This window comes from Equus przewalskii, chromosome 4 (assembly GCF_037783145.1).
Source record: "Equus przewalskii isolate Varuska chromosome 4, EquPr2, whole genome shotgun sequence".
NCBI lineage: Eukaryota > Metazoa > Chordata > Mammalia > Perissodactyla > Equidae > Equus > Equus przewalskii.
Window position 1 is genome coordinate 56,688,387 of NC_091834.1, and position 17,240 is coordinate 56,705,626.

At 39.9% G+C, this 17,240-nt stretch overlaps 1 protein-coding gene and 1 long non-coding RNA gene across 5 annotated transcripts in view; one reads left to right on the top strand and one right to left on the bottom strand.

The window, feature by feature from the left end:
• The window catches only part of LOC103561977 (uncharacterized), a 266,670-nt gene that overhangs the window by 79,788 nt on the left and 169,642 nt on the right, over positions 1 to 17,240 (top strand). Inside the window, exon 5 of one of the 4 annotated variants that reach the window (XR_547600.2) lies at positions 80 to 425. The exons of 2 other annotated variants lie outside the window; for them this stretch is intronic. This is a non-coding gene — a long non-coding RNA (uncharacterized lncRNA). Of the gene's footprint in view, positions 1 to 79; positions 426 to 17,240 lie in introns of those variants that run through there. One more of the 4 variants, XR_011539129.1, reaches the window with a different exon arrangement.
• NPVF (neuropeptide VF precursor) lies at positions 3,011 to 6,970 on the bottom strand. Its single transcript, XM_008536868.2, has 3 exons — positions 6,499 to 6,970; positions 4,826 to 5,226; positions 3,011 to 3,298 (listed from the first exon to the last, which is right to left on the bottom strand). Exons 1-3 carry the CDS (start codon positions 6,634 to 6,636, stop codon positions 3,247 to 3,249), a joined length of 591 nt encoding a protein of 196 aa, XP_008535090.1. The 5' UTR covers positions 6,637 to 6,970; the 3' UTR covers positions 3,011 to 3,246.

Below are 17,240 nucleotides of genomic sequence, written 5' to 3' on the forward strand. Positions count from 1 at the left end.
CCCAGACTGAATCCATCCAGCCTGGTAACAACTGTCCTCCCTCTTGTCTCTCCTCTGAAATTTTCTTCCTTCCCAGCAGAGTCCAACAAAGTGGCCAGAGAGTGAGGAAGCAGGTGAGGCTGGAAGAGAAGCAGAAGTCAACCACACTCTTGTCCCCCAACTCTGGCTTCCAATGGGAACAGTGGAGAATGAATGAATGAATGGCTGAATGCAAATTAAAATGTTTATCACACTGGAATTGAGAATGTGTGTTTTGGACTTAGAGAGGCCAAAGTTCTGACATCACTTAAGAGCAGCAACGAAGTTCATGACATCTGCCCAAATTTCCATCCAGGACCAGAGACGATTTCTTCACACCCCTTCCCCATCCCTTACATTTTAAAGGGGGTAGTGGGACATAAAAATAAATATGCATTTTGACCATATTTCATGAGGTGTGCAGTTATATTTTACACCCACTGCAGGATGTAAGCAGACCTCCCAAGCCTGCATGACAGGCTGGCCCTTGAATTTCATGTAGGAAATGGAAGCTACTCTGATTAATAAACATGGGGAGGAATTGGATGCTGGGGGTATGGGCAGAGGAGCCAGCAGGACGAAGTTTAGGAGGACCAGAACAGGCTACGTAATGTGAGGCCGAGTGCAAAATAAAACTGTAGGACTCCTTGTTCAAAATTAAGAATTTCAAGACAGTGACAGTGGAGTATTTAACTAAGTGAGGGCCCTGTGTGACTGCATGGGTTGCATGCCCATAAAGCCACCCTGGGCTGAGCCACAGAGGTCAGAAGAGAAGGGCACCCTGCTACGGGTCCAATTAAAGAGAGACTTGGGAGAAGAGGCTTGTCTAATCAAGACTCTGTCAGTGAAATGCTGTGCAATGTGACTCCTCCCCAAGATCCCAGAGAAGTCGCAAAATTCCCCATGTGAATGGATTTCTTGTGGCAGCTGGTGTAAAGGACTAAAACAGAGTAAGCCAAGTAGATAAGGGGACCGCTGACACCTGGTTATTCACTTAACCTTTTCCATAAATTTCAAAGGTTTAGGTAAAGAACCCATGTTCTATGACAGGAAGTTTCCTTGTGTTGTATAGTATTAAGGGATAAAGTGGCTCTTTCTTTTTCTTTACTAGTGTAGCAGGATGTTACATGATAATTTCTCTGTTGCTCAGAATGGGCGACTGTGGACCAAATCTACAGGTACAGCAGCACTAGATACTTGACATTATAATGAAAACCATGGTTGGCAGGGGCCAGACACTACTTCAGGGTTTGTGAAGAGGTGTCAGAGCCACACCAGCCCCTGCCTCGGTCTGTGCCTCTCCCAGCTGTGTGTGAGAAGTTGGCCTGGAGGGGACCTGAAGCAGATGCCTCTCACTCCAAAGCCAAGCAAGAGAGGTTCCTAGAAAATCATTCATGGAGAGTGGAGTCGTGAAGGGGGGACTGGCAGTTCATTTCTGACTGATTGTTTGCTTAGTCAGTAGACTTGCTGATCTTCCCCTGCCCCTCCTAAGCAGGGCAAAGAGGGTTGGAGACAAATAGGGGCAGTGTGGGGCAGCCTACAATCCCACCCTTGGCATGGCAAGGGTGTCTGCATTTTCTATGGATCAAGTAGATGCTGAGAAGGTGGCTGGCTTGAACCTTTCTTTCTGGCAATAAGAGACTATGGGGAGTACAGATGAGATGAGAGCAGTTGGAAGAGATCAAGGAGCATCCAGTTCTCTTAGGTCAGTGACCTGAGCAGTGTGAAGGTCCCTGTAGTGCTTCCAGAAGAACTCACTTGTAGAAGCAGCAACATTTTCTTTTTTGAATTTGGATATATTATTCTTTTTATTGCAATTGGAATTGGGATTGTATTCTTGACTGCTCTTTCTTTTTATTTGCAGTAACATTGGATTATAACATTATATAGCTTTCAGATGTACATCGTAATATATTTCAAATTCTGTGTAGATTACATCATGTTCACCACCCAAAAACTAATTATAGTCCATTCCCTCACATGTGAGCCTAACACCCCTTTTGCCCTCCCCCCCTTTCCCCTATGGAAACCACCAATCCAATCTCCATTGCTATGTGTTTGTTTGTCGTGGTTTTTATCTTCTACTTATGAGTGAGATCATATGGTATTTGACTTTCTCCCTCTGACTCATTTCACTCAGCATAATACCCTCAAGGTCCATCCATGTTGTCACAAATGGCTGGATTTCAAGAAGCAGCAACATTTTATAGAGAGGATGAGACAGCTACTCTTGATCTCCCACCCCTATCCCTCCCTTTGCTTTGGTGATGAGGTTGGCATCTTCAACTGGACTTGACTGAGTTTTTTAATATCAAGAAGTGATGAGGAAGTTATAGAGTCTGTCCAGGGTATCATTAAGGGATCTCTACTCAGCAGGAAAAGGAGATTCAACACGGCCCAGGTCGGGGCAGGATGGGAGAAAAATAATACCATTTCTGGTTTGTACCCCATGGAGTTGAGATTGCTCAATAAACTAGTTATATCTGACTATGGACTTCATATTCTTACGACTAAAGTTGAATCACTATTCATTTGTGTTGTGGTGCATTGTGTTTATAAATTGTTAGTTTGAGTGACCAGACTTTTTCTCTAAATCAAAAACTTGAAATATTAAATTAAGATAAAAGAGACACAACAGAAGGCAAATTTCCAGATATAGGTAGAGGAGAAGTATCTAATAATTACCTTTGTCTTTGATTCCTTTTTAAAAAAATTTCAATCTATCGTAGATTCACTAACAGTTGATGCAATGGAAAAACGGGTATATAAAACATGTTTGTAAGTGATTTGTTACGTTCATTTATTTCTCAATGATGTTATTCTGTTAAATTATTTAATTTTCATCATAAAATTTATCAGTTTACTCTTCTACTTAATTTTTTACTTAAGTGTAACTGGGTTCATGACTTTTACATAAGCGGTGACGTGGCTTCTCTCTCTCCCTCCGTCTCTCTCTCCCTCTTCCTCTCCCCATTACCAGAGGCTTCTTAAGTACTTGCAATGCTCTTTTTATTTAGACAAAAGTTATTTCATCTTTACATTACAATATTCTTTAAGTCGTTTTGTATAACTTTCAAGGTACTAGCCGCACGGACAAGGAAAAATTGCTCTCAATGATAACCCATTAAAAGAGTGCAGGGACTCTTCACTCATTGTCTTCACTAGAGAGTGATTTGTAGATTACAGGCCACGGCTTCATATCATCTTTAGGGACAGGCTCCAGATTTCTTATTTTTCTTGTTTCAATTCTGTATCATCTCTTTTCTTGAATCCCAGTCTCCTAAAATGTAAGCAGTACAAAATGTTCTCATCCATCAGAACAATAGCATGTGAGAGCATATAAAAATACAAGCCATGATCCTAATTGCCTAATTATACTTGAGTAGAATTGAGTTGCCCTTGAAATGAGTGAGATATTGATGGGATTCTGAATTTGTAATGAGCACTCAGACTCACAAACTTACCATTGACTCATCGCTCTCCCTCATCACCGCCCCACTCCCAACATCTGATTAGTTGCAAAATTCTACCTCTGTATAACATCTCAGGACCTCAGCAGAAACCTCAGTCGTTCTTTTCCTGATGAATAATGTCCAAAGTCCTTTACCTGGCCTTGAAGGTCAGCTCCCTCTGCTCTGACCGCATCCTTCTCGCCTTCTCTCCTCTCCTCTTCACATACCCTTTGCTCTAGCCAAGCTGAACTCCAGCTGTTCTTGGCTCACCTGGCTTTAGAATCTTTGCTCATACTCCCTCTTTGCCTGAAAACATCCTCTGTCCTCCCACCAGTCTCTGAATGTTCAAAATAGAACCACCTTTCAAAGTCCAACTCATGAAACATCCCCAGATTCCCACATGTAGAGGCATTGTCTTTCTTTTTGATGCTCTGTAGGACTTTATTAGTGCTTCTAATATCATTTCATTCATTCTGTAAAATATTGAGGACTCACTGCATGCCAGACACAGTTCTAGGTACTGGGGATATAGTAAAGGACAGAAAACATGGGAGTTATAGAACTGAAATTCTAGTAAAGGGGATGGACCTGACATATGTAATATGTCAGATGGGGATAAGTACTGGGGTAAAAAATAAACCAGGAGTATTATGAAAAGGTCTCATGGATAAGGTGTCACAGCTTGCCACCTTACTTCCTACAGGTCTTAATTAAAGTGTCCTGTTCTACTTTATATAAATTTTTTTTTCTTTTTAGATATACTCTTTACAAGAAAATGATAGGTAGGTAGCTTATTAATTTTCTGAACTTCCTGTGGTACCTTGCACTCTGATTTGTATATAGTAGATACTTAATAAATACGTATTAATTAATACAAAGAATGATTATAACAGAACTTATTTATAAAATGAGATCCAGAAACAAAGGAAATATTTTGATTTAAAATTGAGGAAGAAAACCTTCTAAATTTGAAAACTGGGATATTGAGATGGTATCCTTTGCACTTGCAGGCAACTCCCTCAGATGGGACCTTTTATGTTAGAGAGGTCAAATGTTGGACAATATGTCATAGGCTTAAATTCCCAATCCTGTCGTCACATGTTCCTACTTAACGTGTGGCTATAGACTAATGAGATGGATGACTTAGGGGAAGCCATTTCATTGCTTTATACCTGTAGTCATGTTTATACCTGGCCTTAATTTACATGTATTTATTTCCCTGTGTCTTTGCCTTTTTCCTTCTAAGAAACTTAACTTTCTTAGAAACTTCTTTTGAAATGATGTAATCCTTTTCAAAGTTTCTGGACCAGCTCTGTACAACTGCCATGCATTTTAACTGGTTTTCAGGTATTTACCTTGGCTGTTTTTGATGGGAATTCTGGATTTCTTGGGGCTGGCAGGTCATGGAGTAAAGTAACTCATTGGCAGGTGGTGAATGCATGGATTGTTGGAGCAAATCACTCAGTGTCTTGGCGACACTTTTGGCTGTTGTTCTCCCGAACCTTTGGGGCAGGTTAGGAATGCGTCTCGAGATGCTTTCCTCTGTGTTTCTTCCAAATCTCAGAGGCAGGTTGGCCATTGCCCCAGGGCCTCTTTCTTCTTCCATGGTCCTCCCAAATCTCAATGGCAAGTTGGCTGCTGAGTGTGGCATTTTGTTGACTGCAGGTGTAATCTTAGTGACGTTTTTTGGACCCCAATCTTTCCATTCTTCAAAATTGAGACTTCTTTCCTTTTCTCCTTTAGGGTCCCCTCTAGGCTATAATTAGAATGACCATGAAAATAATTTATTACTGTTAAACAATAGATTTGAATCTCAAATTAACTTAAATCCAGACATTAATCTGTAGAATTGTTAAAGATATAGACAAAGTTTGTGTTTTCATGTGCAGAATTTTTAAATAAATAATTTGTATTAAGCTTCTTAAAGCAATCTAGCTTCTCTGTCCCTGAACTATTGTTAGGCCACTATAAAATATTAATAAAATATATATAGTGAATACAGCAATCTGTTCGAGCAGCAGGAGCAATACACAGTGAAGCAGTGAAATGAGGCAAAAGTTATTTTACTGCAGTTCGTCTCTTGCAGCTTTTGATTCATGTTGCTTATTAAATTTTCCTTATATTTTTATATTTTGATTTTAGAGAAATCTGTCACTGTCTCTTCATGTCTCGTGTTTCGCCCTTTAAAGACCAAAGTGGTGGATACATGGAAACAGAGAAGGTAGCCAGGTTTTGGGATACACTTGGAGAAGGCTCCATTGAATTTCTTTTTTACTTGCTCATATTCAGAGTTTCACTCTAAAAGCATTCCTCAAGAAACTGATTGTATTTTTATTAGTACACAAATTACATTTTTAGTAAAGCACCAAACAGTTTGTAGGTTACTGCACCGCTAATATACCGACTTTAAAGGAACCATTTAAAATACAGAAAATGTTTAATTACACTTAGTTTTATCATGAAAATTTGTCCATATGAAGATTTCTAAATGATTGATTTCTGATTGTGAAAAATAGTATATACCCATTTGAGCAAATTTGGAAAATATATAAAAATATAAAGAAGAAAATAAAAATAACTTGGAATTTCACCATCTAGGGATAAACATTTTACTTAGGTATAGATTTACCACAAACTTGCCAGCTTGTAATTGCTAGGTAGAAAATATAGAAAATTGCTAGGTAGAAAAAAACATATTTTTTTGGTTTGTAGTTGAAAACAATTCAAATGTCCAGCTGAAATGTATCCACATCTTATTTCTGCAACTATTTATTACAACTGTGCACTTCTGAGTCAATTGAAAACTATTAATGCACCTTGTGCTTTGTACTAAAATTGTCACCAGAGGCCAAGCTGTTTGCTGTTGTGCTACACAATACAAGTTGCATCAATACACTGTCATGGGAAGGCTGAAGTTTGACAAAAAATAAAGCACAAGTTAACTTATTCCTTACTCTTTACAAAAGTGTTAAATTCAGGACAAATATTACATAGTTAATGCTAGTCATATTAGAGTTAGAAAACTTACCTTAGAATACTTGTCATAATTGTCTTTGCTGTAAAGATTGGACATCATCAATTCGTCTCCACAAAAGATGTTTGATGTTAACAAGCTTGAAGTGGCTAAAGTCAATAAAATGAGTCGTTTTGCTGAAATAAAATCCATTTTGTCCAAAATCTAGAATTAAGCTTATGTGTGCAGCCTGATGTCTACAAGAAGGGAAATTATGGTCTTTTTATACTGTCTAAAAACAAAGGAAAGTTTGCTTTAACAGTGAAATCAATCCCGTGTGGTTTAAGTACTAATATTAATTAGAGCGGCTAACTAAAATATGTATGTAAGGAATGTGAGTAACGTATTCTAGGAAGACAGGAGTGTTTCTGCTCGCAAATTCATTAACTTTGAAAATAATTTTCCTCATTATGAAGGAGCTTCTAATTAGGTAAGTTTGAGGCCATCGTAATTAAGATTCCAAACAAACAGAACGCTTCATTTCTCTGAGCTCAAACAGGAAGTCTTTTGTTGGTGGTTGCGTCAGTTCTTGGGAGAAGGAAAAAAAGTATTCAATACGTGCTAGCTATGTTAAAAAAAAAAACTCTTTTTTTATCCACACAAAAGAGTTAGACATAGTATTTTCTAAATGTCAAACAAAATAAGAGTGTGAAAAGAATTCTAAATCATATAGTACCCAAATAAAATGCCATTAATTAACTTTTTGTAAAATGCTGTTTGGTTATTAAAAAGCTTCAGGAGTAAATGTCAGCTATAATGTGAAGGGTGTGCATAAGACCATGCGATAGGCATTTTGACAAACTGGCTGTCTCAGGAGAAGCTGGAGGCAGTTCAAGGCCTTTTGTATTTGCCCTGTGGGCCTTATTTGGCAAAACTGCATAAATCACCCTGATTTTATTTCTATGATGATGCCGCATCCTACGTTCCTCCTAAAAGTACTTAAGAACCCTAGCAGAGGATTGGTAAGTCACACACATGCTAATTTTGTTAGTCCCCTGGCCCATATTATTTAGTTAATCTCGAATTGCTACAGGCACACTGACATCATGGCATAAGAAAAGAATTTACAGAAATAAATGCTTATTTACTGAAATGCCAAAGCAAGTCTCTTTTGGAGCAGCTGACTGTTATTCTTAAAGACCTGCCTTATCGCTAGACTGCCTAGTTTCCAGAGAAATCATTACTTGTTCCCACCTGTCCATTCAACCCTCTCAGGAGAAAAAGACCTTACATTGATTGATTTCCAACACTAGCTACAGACACTTAGGGGTGAATTCACAAAAGAGCAAGTCATAAAATGGCACCTTTTATATAAAGAATTGTACCACCTCTAGCCTCTCTCACCAACCTACCATAATTTGAGGTTTGAGATGGGCAGAAGTGAAGCCCTTTCTCCCTGTTAAACATCTCCAGAATAAATCAGAAAGTTGAAAAACAATTGTGGGAAAACTTTTTGGGTACTCCAAAATCACACTTGCCTGTGGCCTCCATTAAGGGAGTTGACATCATTGGTCTCATTTGCTTTGGCCTGTGGTAGCCAAGAATCCCCAAAGTAGAAGGCAATTAATTTAATTTATAGTCTAGTGTTAATTTTGTAATGGCGTTATTGGATTATTTGGGTTTAATTTCCCTGAGGATTTAATACATTTCTCTTCCAAATTGTTCCTTTGCAAACTGCTGATGGAACTTCCTTTTTTTGTGGTCAGTAGATCCAAACTTTTGAACAATGGATGCAGCAAGGAGCAAGTTATATTGGCTGAGTTCACACCCTGGAAAAAGTGGAAGGGATTAGCCTGGGTCTCTTTCGAAACACGCTTGTATGTGGTTGTTTCAAACTTCAGCAGTTCACCAGTTTTCAGTGCTGTGACTTGGGGTTTTGGCACATCGATTAGAGTTTTTCTGGTTGCAGTCAGCATCTAGAGTAGCTGATGTGACTGATTACTCCCTTGCCTCCAAGTTTAAACTTCCAAGTTTGGAGTGTAATTAGTGTTCTAATCTTATTAATATACGGCTTGGCTGTTTTCAACTGTATCTTCAGTTAGCTTTGAAAATGTTAGCAGATATAAAACAACATTACCTAACATATGCGGTATGAAATCATCATAAATCGTTTGGTAAAATGTGCTGCCACAAACACAGCACATTTAGGGATTCACAGCACATACGAGCATCCAAAAAAAAAAAAAAACTATCTCCCTGACACATGACATTTACACACATGCTTCATTTACTAAGATTTTAGAGATATTAAGGCTACTCCCTTCTAAGCTTCTTTCTCCAGCCTGGACACTTCTCCTGAGCTTTAGACCTCCCAGGCACTCAGCTTCCTACCAGACAGTACTGTCGAGGTGTCCCACAAGCATCTCAAGTTCAGTATGTCTGAAATGGAATTTATTCAATACCTGTCTCTCCTCCTATGTTTCTAATTTCGATGAATAGGACTCTATCAGTCAGAGTCTAATCAGAAGATAGAAAACACAGTAATTTGAATAGGAAATGATTAATATAAAGAATTATTAATTATAACAGGATTAACCATAAAGGGGCAAAGAATACACTAGGGCCAAGGGAGATTATCTAAGGAAAGGATAAATTGATGGGAATTTAGTGCGTATTGGAGAAGGTGTGGATGGCAGAGAAGTTTTCTGGGTAACCCCGGCCAGAGCCTGTTTGTAATCACAAGGGGAGACATCTTTTGGCAGTGCAGAGGGCCCAATGTTGGGAAGGCAACTTCTAGGATATCTCTGAGACTCACTGGGAATCTGCCGCTGAAATTTGAAGGGGGTGAGCGCTACTAGATGTCCCCGACACTACCACTGGCAGCCATGTATAGGAGCACAGAGAAGCAAATGGAAGCACACTTGAACCAGGAAGAGAAGTCCCTTCCTCCTGCAGTATCCCTCCAGTGACTTCTACCAACAAAGCTTAAAACTGTGCCAGCTACAAAGGAGAAATGCTTACTGGGTCCATATCCATTATCTCAGAGCATGCAGTGAATGGTGGATTTGGAGCTGAGAGGCAATAAATAGATAACTGGTGCAGTTACTATATCTACCCATTTATCCAGTTCAAAATCCTTGTGAGATCCTTGACTTTTTCCTCCCCTTTTCTTCCATATCCCATTCTACAGTTAGTGAACAATTGTGTTGTTTCTAGTTTTGAGCTATTACACTCAATAATAATAACCAATTTTTTTTGACCACTTATGATGTGCCAGGAACTAAGTCCTTTGTGAATTCACTTGTTTATCTTTCATAATAATCCCGTGAGCAGGTACTATTATTGTTCCTATTCTACAGAAAGGCAAACTAAGGTGTGGAAAGATTAATAACTTTCCCTATAGGTGGCAGAGCCAGGATTTGAGTGCAAGCGATCTGAATACTTACTCACTGAGCTAGTCTGCCCAGTCCAGTCTGGTCTTTCCTGACTTCTAAATAGCTCTTACATCTGTTCAATTCTCTCCTTCCCAATTTCTATTATTCAGTTCACCATCTTCTCTTGCCTAGATCTTTTTTGTGGTCTTCTCCAATTCTTCCTCCACAGTGCAATCAGAAAAATTTTTATAAAATACAATATATTTATGATTTCTTCCTTAATACCTTTCAGTGGTTTCCACTTTCTCTTGGAATCACTTAGATAGCCCAGTCTTCATGACCTGTTCTCTGCTTATTTCTCCAGTATTATCTCTCGCCACTCCCCACCAACTCTGCTTTATGACAAACTTCTTCTGTTCTTCCAAATGGATGAGGCTTCTCTTGCCTCCAGTCCTCTGCTCACGACTTTCCTGTGTTTGGGATATTCGTCCACTCCCCTCTTCTTCTTACATCTACTCATTGTTTGGGTCTTGGCTGAGGCAGCGCATGTTGTGAGAAGTCTCTTCTGACTTCCAGCTCCAGTAAATGGCTCTTTGTTCTTCCCTAATCAGGATTTGTCCTGTTTCCCTGTCTCCTCCTCCACTGCTCTGTGAACTATGTGAGGGCGGGACCTTGCTTGTGCAGATCATAGTGGTATTTCCATTGTCTGTCTCACAGAAACTCAGGGAATTTTATTTCTAAAGGAATAAATAAATTTTTCATCAGGATTGGGAATAGGAGTTGAAAGTGAAGTTGCTTATTAATTATTTTTCCCAGTTTTGGCTGTTGACCAGAGTTTTCTCTTTACTGTGACTTATACTTTATTAGAGCTTAATTGTGTGGCTTATCCTGAAATCACAGCATCTTACCATTCTCTTGTTGAGGATTCACATCTGAGGCTTTCCCAGACTGAGACCCATACATGGACAGTCAGGTAAGAACAGGTTGAATGTGAGTTTTGGTTTATTCTGTTGTAGTACAACATGCAGCTTGATGAGTTCAACATGTTCTGATGGATCTTGCCATGTTGATGGGTGTGAAAAGGGTGTGAAAAGGGCCTACACAGCCCGAAGCAGGGCTCCCTGATGATGCTTCAGGGTCTCCCACGAGGCAGACTTCACAGGCCTACTGGCTCCTCTGGCTGAGGGCAGAAAAGGATTCTCTGATTGCTCATTATTTTTTCATGCCCACTAGATGCACCCTAACTTCTGGCAGGCAGTTAGGGTAGGGGACAAATTATTGCCACCAATCAGGAACTGAGCTGACTTGAGTTGGGTTTAGGACTCTGTAAGGCTCTGGTTTATCTACACCTCGAATAAAATATTTAAAATAATGGGTTGTTTTTAGGCCATGGGCTGCAACTTTTCATTTAAATCTTTATGTAGAAGGGCCAACTCATGCCATGCATTGATCCAGGTCCTTGATGCCACGGTGAGGTCTACCAAAGAGACGGTGAATTTTAATATCCAGAGGAACCTCATTCTAGAACCCTTCTCCTCACCCTCAACCCAGCAGTTTACTTCCAGGGTATTTGCCATTTTACATTGTTTGTTTTTCTTTCCTTCTAAGGACAATCCAAATGTTGTGCGATGCAAAAGAATTTATGGGCATTATAGTCTTATTTTGCGTTTCATGTTTGCAAAGTATTTTGCAACCATTTGTTAACTAATTTTAGGCCCTCTTTGGAGGATGGTGGTGGTATTACTGTGTAATTCATTTCAGCATTATGTGTGCAAAGAGAAAGAAATACCTGCCTTGGTTCCAAATAAAATCATCCTATGCAAATTGCATAAAATTACTATTTTTAAAATGTGTGGTGGTGCCTTTATTTCAAGATTTATGAATGGTTTGTTATAATGAGCTTGTCATATTTTGATAGCAGGATTGTATTTATTTCTCTGCTTTTTATTCTGACGGATTATAATGCCAGGGTCTTGGAAGGTGCCGACATGAACATGGGACAGAGATTATTTCTCCATGTAGTAAAAGCGGTTGAAATTCAATTCTAGTTGAAGTAACTTAAAGAATCAATTTGTACGATGCAAGAATAAACATTAAATATTTATAAAAGTTAATTCATATGATTTATTCCAGGAGGTTGATTAAATGGCAAGGTCCCTGTGTCTAAAGGACATATTTTAGAACAATATATTGAACAAACTTTCAGTATCAGTATTAGGTCTGTCAAACGATATGGAGTGGTAATGTTTTAAAAAATGTTTAAAGCAGTTGTGCAAGGCTGATTAAGAAGCAGCCTCTGCAGCACAGCTTTCCAATTCGAGCTTTTACGCTTTTTAATGTTTCATTTTTATTGACATTTTTTTCCTTGCAGGAAAAATGTGTGATTTTTACTGGCCTGGCAGGGGGTTGTGGTACCTCTTGCCAGAGTGTCAAGAAAACTCAGAATTCTCTACATGAGGGACAAAGACCAGATGTTTAGTTAAAACAACCCATAGCTTTTATACAAATATGGGTAATGGAAACCCAGACCTTTACTGGGATTTTTTTTTTCTCTGTTTTTGGCCACTCTTGCTTTTTATATTTTTAAAATAAGTGAGCAGCCACCTTGTCTTCCAACCTGAATGGAATAATTTAGTTTCTTACAAAGTGTGTGCTTTTTCAATATCTTGGTTTTTTTGTTTTGTTTTTTCTTTGTTTTGAAGGATTCTGCTCTAAAATGTGGAAGGTACTCTTCAAATAATGATTTGCTTTAATGAAAAGAATGTTTGAGAATTTCAGTAGCTTAGGAAGGACCTGGCTTAATCCTTGGGCCTTTTCCACTAGTCTGGCTGCATCTTTGCTGGGGAGGAATTCTGTTGCTTAAACCTACACCGATGTGGGTTTTGGAGGATGTGCATAAGGACAACTGTTTTCCCATCTCAATCGGGAATAAGGGCAGCTGGGTAACTAATAAAAAGGAGCATCATTACAACTATGGATCCACCCAGGTGCTCTTTCATCTCTGATGAAAAGAGATGATAAGGGGGCTAATTCAAGTATGTATGTGAATGGGTTGTTGCTTTTTTCTTTTTAGTTGGAGGTCAGGTGGTTTCTGTGCTCCTGAGTGCCGTTGGTAGGAGCTTCTGAAAAGGTCCACAGCAGCCATGCAGTTCCCGTGGTTCTCAGCAGAAGCTGGCCTAGCTCTCACCACCCTTGCATTAATGCAGTGGCACTTTGACTTTATTCTTTTCTGTTACCAGTCCTTTGGCTTTGGCCACACCACCTGCCCTTCTGCTCTAGGTCTGAGCTCATTTGAGTATCTCATACCAGTGGGCTCCTGCATCATTTGGATCACAGTGGCTGGACTTCATCACTGAGGAGGAGTTTACACTTCCCTTTGACATTGGTTTTATTGGACCCCCAAAGAGATGTGTCCGTGACATAGCCAGGAATTACAGCATGGCAGTTCTGCTGGCTAAACTCAACCAATTCCATGACAAATAAAACTCAACCAATTCCAAGCAAGCAAACAGAAAAATCCTCAAATAGTTGTCTTTGGAGGAACATCTAAAAACATACTTCTAAACCTACTGTGGCTTTAGGAATAAATTTAATTAAAGGAGAAGATTTTCTGGCAATCTCTTGATTCTAAAAGACGAGATCTAGGCAGAAAATCCTGTACTTATTGAGGTTAAATGAGCTAAATGAATGTTAATGTAATCCTATTAAATACATAATGGATTTAACTTTATACTGGATCTTGTACCAATTAAGTTTAAGAAATCAGATATTTCCCCATTGAGAACCTATAATAAAGAAAATAGACAATGCTGGTAAAGGTTTTAGAACATATTTAGACACACAAGCAGGCATACTATCTCTAGGGACAATAGCCTATTATAAACACAAGCTTGGATGACTCAGAGCAGTTTTATAAGGGTGGGCTTTGGCTGATGGGCTATGGTAGAGCCCATTCTAATTCACTGATAGGAGTAGCCAATGATCCATGATCCAGAAGCATCCAACTAGGAGACTGATGTGGATCTTTTAGTAAATTCCATGCCCCATCCCCCAACCTCTAGGTCAAGAGCGGTGGAATAGCCTTTCTTATGTTTCCATATTCTTGAGGCTGATTTATTTGTTTAAATTTACCACTTCAAAACTTCCCTGAATGTATATCTTAACCTGATCTAACTTGGATAAAAATATCCAAGGAGAAGGGGTTCCAGAATCCTGGGAAGTCCCTGATACACAGGCTAAGCAGGGCATGGTGAAAGATGGAGTAGGAGAGAAATCACCGTGGGCTCGCTTTGGACCTTCCTGCCTCTTGAGCAGTTTCCTATTCTTGTGAATGTTTGTAGTTGATGCTTTCATATTGGCACAGCTGCAAAACTGATTCTCCTTTACCTGATATATTATTCAGAGCTCCTTGGTTGCCATTAGTGAAATTTTTAATGTGTTTAAGCAAAATGAGGAATTTTTTATGAGCATACTGGGATGTCTTATAAATGGGATAGGGGCCTATAGAACGTCTGGAGCCTAGGAGTCAAATTACCTTCAGAACTTTCTCCTGGATCCTCAGTGCTTCTCTCAGTGCATCAGTTTCATTATCCTTTCCTACTGACATTTTGATTTTTCTGCTTCTCTATCCATTTATTAACACCTGAGTTTGAGTATCCTCAATTTCAGCCATCCCATGAGAAAATGCCTCATCTCAGTTCCACCTTCAAAATACTAGGGAAAGATTCTGATGGGCCCAGTCCAGATAAGGTGCCCCATCCTGAGCCAGTGATCTGTGGCTAAGGATGGTCACATTGCATAACATAGAGGATCCTATTGCAAACCTGTGAAAGAGTTGGGGGCAGCTGGTGCTACTAGGAAGACAATATAAAAGGTGTTCAATACAGCTGGATAGATAGAGTGTAAGGGAGAATCTGAACTGTTCTCTCCCTGTCTCCAGTTCCCCAAGTGGAGGAAAACTACTTCCAAGCTGGTGAAAAACTAAGTTCTGAGTTGCAGTCAGAGGGTGATGTAACCATTCTGTGTTGGTGTGGGCATTTCTCTGTTTCTCTCTAAAGATGAGAGGTCTGAATCCTACCCTGGTGATTCTAGTAGACAGTGCTTTCATCTCTGCCATCTGGGTCTTTGTTTTTGAAAGCAGGTGTTCTTGTGAGATATTTTTCATGGCTCATGCGGGGCTTTGATGGTAAACACAAAAGAAAACAAAACAAATTCTAGATCTTCCTTCCCCCGGGGTGTCTGAGGGCACAATTCCCAGCTTTTCTCCATATATCCATCAAAAGCTGTGCCAACCTCGAGAGCCTGTAAGATTCCCTTTCTCCCCTGGCAGGTGAGAGCCCTGGCTCAGGTGTTTCTCTTTGGCATTTGGAGGCGCTCCTGTTTCCAACGTTATGCTCAGCACCAGATATGAAGCACTGTCCTGAGAATTTTAAGACCAGGTGGTTTGGTCCCTAAATGGTCCTAAACTCTTTTTAACTTGGGCCTCTTTCCTAAATGTTTCACGCCCTTTATTTCGCTGTGGTCCTACTGACTTGCCTCATTTCTTCCCACTGAGTTTACTAAGGTCGAGTGAGTTCTATGACCTGGAGTAGAGTGGTTCATTGCTTTTGAGCAAGAAAGTTTATTTTTCCATTAAGGTGGCAGATTTGCCATTCTCTGCCTGACACTTGGGTAGTCTTCCTTGGAAGCACTCCACAATTCCCTTCCCTCACATAACTGTGTAGAGATCAGTGGGAAGTATTTATTTTGGAGACGGTACAAATAAGACTCTTGTGTATAATTCCAGATATAAGTACCTATTCTTTTGGTAGTTAGGTTCATTGTGCTCTGTCAATTTTTTGACAGTATTTACACTAAATTAGAAGTAGTAATAATGGGACATCCTAGTTCAGTCCTACAAGCATATCTGTCTACAATAAAATATTTGCTTTCATTGACAGAAAGTATTTTACAAGTGTTCATTAAAACAACTTGATAACTGCATATCCATTATCAATAACCTAAGACGAGGAATTACATGTTACGTGACTCACGTAACCAATAAGGAAGCTGCCATTTCCATAATTATAAAGAATTCATATCACATCCATTTTACTATTCTGTATCATTTGACCCATTTATGGCTCATTTTGAAAGAGGAAGATTTAAAAATTTATAAAGTTTTTTGAATGAAAAATCTTCCAGGTAATTTCTCCCTTCCATTGCAAGCAGTAGGTGCTCTCCACCTACGAGGCTGGGCCGTTTGGTTCCACACCCCTCTCCTATAGCTACACGCTAGTGAAGGAAGTTCAGGCTGACCCCTCTCCCTCAGCATAGAGCCCGAGCAGAGGACACATGCCCCCACTCCAGGAAGCCTTCTGAGAGCTAAATTGTGAAAAGAGTTGGAGTGGGGGAGGATGATGCGGATTGGCCACATTCTGGGAAAAATTAAAGCCGTGGGGTGAAGGACAGCCACTCAGTGTCCATGTACTCTCTGTTCAGTGGCCCTGTCAAAGGTTTTGAACAGCCCGTTTCGAGAAAATGTTGAGCAAATGCTGAGCAGGGCTGGCTGAGTCATCAGCCCAGAAACTTCCCCCAAAATGTCAGTTACTGGTTGCTGCCGCTGCTGCTTCTATTCTTCCCGTCTCCTAGAGTTAATTAGGGGGCCGGAGGAAGAGGAAGTGGGATGCAGGCTGGGAGGGAGGAGAGCATCCGTAACTGGAAGGCTGGTAGAAGATGAACTTTTATCTTCTAGGTTTTCTTTCTGGCACAGAGGAGAGAACCGGGCCTAGTGAACGATTCTTGGCCTGTTATTCTTTTCCCTCACCTCCACCCTAAATCTCAAAAGTAGTTGAATTTGGGGCATCTTGTAATTAGGGTCAAGGAGATCCCCAGATTTTTGTCACATGTGAAGACCTGGGGCAGTGTTGTTCTTGATACACCGTAAATTAGTACTGAGAGATTCTAACCCCTCCCCCACGTGGTTGGATTGCCTCACCCTCTCTCTGGATGCGCCTGCAAACAACAGTTGCCGAAGTGATTTTGATGAAATGTGACATTTGCAGACTGTGGCCACCGACCAAAGAATCTGAGCTAGAGTATCCAACATTTTACAGGCTACAAAATAGAAGCTGGCCAGCATTTATTGCTTGTACTAACAGCTTGCGCCAAGTTTCCTAAGCCTACAGAGCAGACCTCTTACTGCTGCTAATTTTACTGTCAGCAAACAAAGGGGAAATAGGAAACAATATGGAACAACTGAAGAGGGCGTCTGTGAAAGTGATATAAACTCAGGTAATCTGAAGAGGGGGCAACTTTCTTATTTCTAAAACTAAAAGGGACTCAATTTGCACAGAAATAAAATGGAAAAAAAATGTAATGTAGAAAAAGTTATAAGCAGAGATTCTGCACCGGTTTCTCAGGATGGCAGTAATTTACATATTAAGGCAGCCACGAGGGAAATGT